At 47.3% G+C, this 6,703-nt stretch overlaps 1 protein-coding gene across 2 annotated transcripts; it reads left to right on the top strand.

Annotated features, from left to right (window-relative positions):
* The first annotated feature begins 264 nt into the window (after positions 1-264).
* On the top strand, positions 265-6,439 carry LOC136965473 (voltage-dependent calcium channel gamma-5 subunit). Of its 2 annotated transcripts, XM_067259636.1 has the most exons (6): positions 265-477; positions 886-915; positions 3,220-3,301; positions 4,835-4,975; positions 5,203-5,348; positions 6,182-6,439. In XM_067259636.1, exons 1-6 carry the CDS (start codon positions 265-267, stop codon positions 6,437-6,439), a joined length of 870 nt encoding a protein of 289 aa, XP_067115737.1. The 2 variants fall into 2 exon arrangements, with proteins under 2 accessions (XP_067115737.1, XP_067115738.1); XM_067259637.1 differs by lacking the exon at positions 886-915 and having other exon boundaries at positions 265-460; positions 3,215-3,301.
* Positions 6,440-6,703: the final 264 nt, after the last annotated feature.

The raw sequence follows: 6,703 nt of genomic DNA, 5'->3' as shown, positions 1-6,703 counted from the left end.
TATAACACCAAATTTGTACTTGCTGTAGACTGCTATAGATAAGAATGCCAAGTGTCTTAGCTTTGCCCACAACATCATCAGCCCCATCACCCTGTCTAGTGACTCAAACAAACCATTTTACTGGGACCAAACAACATACAACCCATCCACCACTCAAACTCACCTGACTCCAAAATCAACTCCTTTTAACTTCACCCTCCTTTTCCCTCTTCCTCCCAGCTCCCTCTTTCCGCCAGTGGCGCCCCCTGCTGTTACAGCCGTGGCATGACCCTATGCGGTCGGAAGGCGCTGACGTTGCTAAGCAGCGTGTTCGCCGTGTGCGGCCTGGGCCTGCTGGGCGTCGCCGTCAGCACCGACTACTGGCTGTACCTGGAGGAAGGAGTCATCCTGCCCCTCAACCAGAGCACCGAGGTACGCATGTCCCTCCACTCAGGCCTCTGGAGGGTCTGCTTCCTGGCTGGTAAGAGTTCTGACCGCGTGGGCGTTCTGTAGCCACACCTGGGCCCGGGGGGGGATATTAGTTCCACTAACGGTTGTTCAACACCTGAGGTAGATTCAATGGGACGTTCCAAAAGTGCAAACGTTTGACATAAATCGAACGTACCTAACTTGTCACCCCTAATGTTTCGGTGTTACCGCTCTACATGTGTTTAAACCCAGATTATGGTTTCACCCTTTGTGTTCACGTCATGTAAACTCAGCCAAACTGATGCTTTGCTTGTTTGGACTCCATCCCATTGGCCTGGGTTAGTAGTGGTGTCCATTCACATTCTGACAGTACTGCAAGGTCAACAGCCCCATAGATCGCACTGCACGGTGAAGCTTCCCATCGACATCACTGCACTGGCTGGTTATTAGATAACCAGATGTTGGTGTTCTGCACAGAGCCTCTACCCTAAAGGGACTACTGGGTCAGTGTGTGTTTTAGGGCAATTGAGTGGCCTTATTGCCGGCTAAACTGTTCTAGCCCAACGGTTTGACCCAGAAACTGGCACCACCACCATTGGGTGAGCCTCAATCAAGCAAGGCAAATGTTGTTTCGCAGCTCTGCTCCGCTAACATTGTTAGCATTGTAGAGGATGAATGGGGTTGTGTTTGTACTAGTATTGACGCAGCTGGAGTTCAGTGGGTGAATGCTAACAGCTATGTGAATGCTAACAGCTATGTGAATGCTAACAGCTATGTGAATGTGAGCAGCTACATCTATACGTAATTGTATAGTCTACTTGTGGATGAAAACACTCTGACTTCAACTTGATACATGTGGTTGTCACAGTGTGTGAGGCTGGACAGAGGGCACTTAGAAGTCCGACTGCATTTCTAGAAACATATTTAGTAAGGGGAAACTAGCTGATGCATCGAGTGCATTAGAGCTTTTTAGATTTGGGCTTCTCTAAGAAAGAGAGAATTGTGTGCGCATCAAGTTTTTGTAATGTTATGTCACACAAAAATTATAGTGTAATAAGGTACCAATGGAAAGTTGCAGCATAATTTGATTCTATCTCCCATCCAATCAATTTCAGTGCAGCTCCAAGTATTGTTATTGAAATAGTTGTCTGGCAGAACCATTAAAAATCCATTTGCCTCTGTCTCCACACAGACTTGTGTGCCATTCATATTAATGGTGCTTTTTCATAAATGGTTGCTTTTAATAAATGTCTCACATTAGCTAGCTCCAATAGGCATGTTATTGACAATTTCTCCAAATGCGTTTAAGAGAAACAGGGAAAGGTTAACACATAAGAACTGCATAACAAGCACAAACCAAATTCAGACTGACTATTGTAACACACTATAAACCAAGTTTATGAAAGCCAAGCCAGTTCGATAGTAGAAAAAAGAAGTCATAAGATCCAGGAAATCTCTTCCCACAATGATAAAGGGCTTAATAAAAGGGGGAAGCCCTCCCACGCCACTAACTTTACCTTAATTAAATTATTGCCAGACTGACAGCGAGGATCGTCTGTATTCCAGTAGGGTTAATTACTGCCCAGACTCTGCTAAGAATCATAATGAGAGGGAGATATAGAGTGAGAGTAATTGTGTGTGGAGAGAGGGAGACAGAGAGACATTTTGCAGGAAGCTGAGAACAGATAGAGGTGACAGGTTTGACAACTCGAATGCTGTTCCATCCCCTCTCCTTCCTCACTCCCCCCCCCCATCCTCCACATCCCCACCCCCTGACACCACCACCACAAACACATACAACCCCCCCCCCCCCCCCCCCCCCATCCTCACACACACTCCCTCTCTCTCACACACACACATTTTCACCTACGCAGGTGCCTCTCGGTTTGTACAGGTAGTGCAGGAAGTGCTGTGCTGGTGTTGTGGGGGTGCATGAGGAGGTGGCAGACTTGTGCAGGGACAGTGATGCACAGGGGAGTGACTGCAGGTGTCAGAACAGAATGCCCCCAAAGTAACAGGACAAGGTGCTAAAATGTAGAGTGGGCCTTTTCCACATGTAAAAAGAACAATGTGTCAGAACAAAGGTTACAGTACGATCCATGTACACTCATGTTTTCAACTGTGTTGCATTATCCAGAACTTCCTCTCTCCCTCAAGTCCTACTACATAGCTCTCTACCTTAACTTAAAGTTAGGATCTACGGTCACAGTCCGCAGCATATTCCTGAACGAGAGGAAGCTCTCAGAGACAGACTGTGACTACCCCTTTCAGCTAAACATCCATGACACAATGAATGAACAACCCTATTCTCTCTGTAATATCGCACCTGCAAACTCTCCTATTGTACAATCTGCACTGGTAGTGAGTCCGTAGTGGGTTCTCATCCGACCACACAGGACACAACCAGCCCTTCCCGACCCCATCCAGCGTGCTCCCCTTAGTCTCTCCTTTGTATGGTGGTGTGATGTGAGGAACACTCTGGCTGGATCTACTACAGAGTCAGTACCGGGGCGGTTTGAGAACCTGTCTATGGAAGAGTCAGGTGGCTGAGCGGTTAGGGAATCGGGCTAGTAATCAGAAGATTGACGGTTTGATTCCTGGCCGTGCCAAAAAATTACGTTGTGTCCTTGGGCAAGGCACTTCACCCTACTTGCCTCGGGGAGAATGTCTCTGTACTTACTGTAAGTCGCTCTGGATAAGAGCGTCTGCTAAATGACTAAATGTAAATGTAAGAGTATGCATATTTATCACAGGTGTTCTGATTGGTAAGACGTGTTTTGAAAGTGTGTCTGTCTCTGTGTTCCAGGAGAGGAGAAAGGACGTTGTTTCACCATCGAGTACATGATGCCCACCAACGTCCAAATTACATCAGAGTCCACCGTTAGTGTGCTGAGTAAGTGGAAAACAACCATTAGCACTATTATTTTTGCAACATCATCTGAGGACAACCAATAGCGAACATTGGAGCCGTGTTGTGTCTCTGTGGGCCTGTATCTCTGTTTCTTCATTTACTATTTAAATTTGAGGGGATTTAAATAGATGTGTAAATAAATGTGCAGAACACCAACATCTGGTTATCTAATAACCAGCCAGGAGGGAGGGAGAGAGGGAGAGAGACGTAATGTTTGATAGAGCGAAATCGATCTTTAGGCGTAAATAGGATTGAATTGGGTGAAATGAATGTTAGGCGGAAAAAGTGGATTGCGGAAAAACTATTGGATTCTCATGCCCTGAAAGTTGGATTTGTGGTTTGAGGCTAAATTCACCTGAATACCCAAGAGCTTGTCGGCAAAATCGATGTCAAACGTCTGCGAGTTTGCCTTCCAGCCTACAAATTCCCTTTCATAAACAAGTTTTTCCTTCTCAAAGTGTGGCTGTTGAATGATCTACGGTACAAACAAACATGCCACATGCACAAGTGCACCATACAACTTTAAAGATTACCGATAGGCTCCTACCATGGATTTCAAATATGACCTCTTCTGAGCCAACATATAGCCGGCTATAAAGTTTAACCCCTCAATATCTCACATGATAGTTCATGACACAGGGCCTGGACCAGAATCCCACATGTGGCCTAGGGGGTCATGTGGTCCATATTCTCTGGAAGCATTGTGTAACCTACAATGGGACGGTGGAAAAGTGGGATTTTCATGTACCCTTTGAACTCAACCTGCAACCCCCTTTTAAGAACCTTTTCTGCTTCCAGTTGCAGTAAGAATTTCCTCAAATCTTCTAGCTAAAACCTTTTTGCGCTAATGAAAGGTTCTTTTTGAAGGGCCTTAAAACCTTACGGAAATCATCATGTGAACATTTCTCTCGGTTGACTGGGTGAACCAGCATGTCTCCATCATTTCTCTATGCAGTGCTAATAGCTGCTCAGCCCGTAGACTTCTTAGGAGTCGCTCCCCTTGTTTGCCATCTGCTTGACTGTGGAGGTGGCTGTGCTGGGACTCAGTGTGCGTGGGGGAAGCAACATATGGTAGCTGTGCCTCCCTACCTATGGGAGCTACCACCATGGGGGGAGGGGGGGGGGCAGACTTCCAGCCCACTCCCACGGTTTAGACTGGAACTTAAAGCCGTCTTAAATCAGCAGAGAAGCCTGTGGGGACAGCTAGTCTTTCTTGCTCACACACTGGAGCCCCCCCTGATGTCTGCACAGTGGAGTGAAACCAGAAAACGAGTGGAGCCGCTTGTTTTGGTTAGACTATGGGGATATGATTTAACTTTTGGAAGTTGAGGATAGTTACCGAACCAAGAAAGTAGACTTCATATGAGAGCTTTTAAAGGCTGAATGCAGTGACTCCGTTGTGAACGAGCTCGGCGGCCGAGAATTTCCACTGCAGATGTCTCGTCGAAATAGATCCTCACGGTTGGTTCGAACTGGTTTTAACTGTGTGGTTCTTGTGTTGTGTCGTCCTATCAGAGATGATCCGGTCCGCCACACCCTTCCCCCTGGTCAGCCTCTTCTTCATGTTCATCGGCTTCGTGCTCAGCAACATCGGCCACATCCGCCCGCACCGCACCATCCTGGCCTTCGTCTCCGGAATCTTCTTCATCCTCTCAGGTACCGATCATAGCAGCGGGCCTGTTCAAGACACGCCTAGTTTGCTGTTTTTCCACTACAAAATCGAAACGAACAACCTCCTTGAAGGTGTCCGATGATGAAAACCCATGTTTTCCTGAAGTCAAATGGAAGCCATATTTTGTCGCACAGAATGAGGCTCTGTGTTAACATGCCTCGCTACACTCCCTCCTTCACTCCCTCCTTCCCTCCCTCCTTCCCTCCCTCAGGTCTGTCCCTAGTGGTGGGTTTGGTTCTCTACATCTCCAGCATCAATGACGAGATGCTGAACAGGACCAAGACCAACGACGCCTACTTCAGCTACAAGTATGGCTGGTCCTTCGCCTTCGCCGCCATCTCCTTCCTCCTCACCGAGGTACACTTCATGTTGGGACGTTCGAGATTTTCCAATACTCTGGCACTGTTTACCCGTTGCCTGGCAACAAACCCTTGTCTTATATGAAACCTACAGCACTTTAAAGGTCCCATGACATGAAATGTTCACTTTAGGAGGTTATTTAACATTAATATGAGTTCCCCTAGCCTGCCTTTGGTCCCCAGTGGCTAGAAATTTCGATAGGCGTAAACCAAGCCCTGGGTATTTTTCTCCGCCTTTGAGAAAATGAAAGCTACAGACACAGAAACAGCACGTCCTGAGGAAAGCTCATTGTGGGACTGCTCGTAGTGGCTGTAATTCTGCACCAAGGCTGAATTTCGGGGAAAGAAACTTCAGATACAGTATTAGGGGACCACTAAGGCCCATATAAAAGCGTCCAAAAACAGCATGTCATGGGATCTTTAAAGATTGAATATCGTGCACGAAGCGTCCGTCTGAGATGGTGAAATATAACATGGGAGGTGGAGCGCTTTGTACTTCCCAATGCTCATGAAGAAAGCAGAGATGCTCTGTCTGGTCATAAAAGTATGATTGATCTTCATTTCTGTATTCATGAGGCAGATGGTTAACTTGGTAATATCCGCTGTCCTTCTCGGTTCTGATTCAGATCACCATATCTTCCTTTATGAAGCCATTCACAGATGAATCCTCAAACTGAGGAGTATTTAAAGAGAGATTTAGAGGCGATGAATAATCATTATTGTGCGTTAGATGTGGAGATTAGCATAATATTAGAAAGACTGCTCTCGCAGCTTTCCACGACTACAAAGCGTTGCATAATGTATCTTGTGTGTGCGTGTGCGTGTGCCCAGACTGCCGGAGTCATGTCCGTCTACCTGTTTATGAAGCGCTACACGGCAGAGGAGATGTACAGGCCCCACCAGGGCTTCTACCGGCCTCGCCTCAGCAACTGCTCCGACTACTCTGGCCAGTTCCTCCACCCCGACGTCTGGGCCCGCGGACGCAGCCCATCCTCCATCTCCTCCGAGGCCTCCCTCCAGATGAACTCCAACTACCCGGCTCTGCTCAAGTGTCCCGAGTACGACCAGATGTCCTCCTCCCCCTGTTGAGACTCCCCGGGCTCCAGGCCCCTATAGGCCGTAAAAGCCTGGGGAGCGGGTGAATCACACGTCCCTTAAAATGGAAAGGTCTGGCGGGGTGGGGGAGTTAAGGCGATTGGCCTGTTGGTAGAGGTTATGGAAACTAGATTGGGTAGGTTGAGTGGGAAAGCAGGGTATACCCTTTTCCTTAAGTGTGGCTACCTCTTTTGCCTCTTGCTCTCTTGTAGTGCCGTGTTCTGCGTTTTAAACACATTGGGAAATTATAAATCTCTT

Source organism: Osmerus mordax, chromosome 21, assembly GCF_038355195.1.
Source record: "Osmerus mordax isolate fOsmMor3 chromosome 21, fOsmMor3.pri, whole genome shotgun sequence".
NCBI classification, from domain to species: domain Eukaryota; kingdom Metazoa; phylum Chordata; class Actinopteri; order Osmeriformes; family Osmeridae; genus Osmerus; species Osmerus mordax.
This window is presented reverse-complemented; position numbering and strand designations above follow the sequence as displayed.

Coding starts and splice junctions, on each gene's coding strand:
- LOC136965473 (XM_067259636.1), top strand. CDS start 265: ATGACCCTATGCGGTCGGAAGGCGCTGACGTTGCTAAGCAGCGTGTTC. Junction 478..885: donor CTGGTAAGAGTTCTGACCGC/GTGGGCGTTCTG, acceptor TGTTCTGCACAG/AGCCTCTACCCTAAAGGGAC. Junction 916..3,219: donor CTAAAGGGACTACTGGGTCA/GTGTGTGTTTTA, acceptor GTTCCAGGAGAG/GAGAAAGGACGTTGTTTCAC.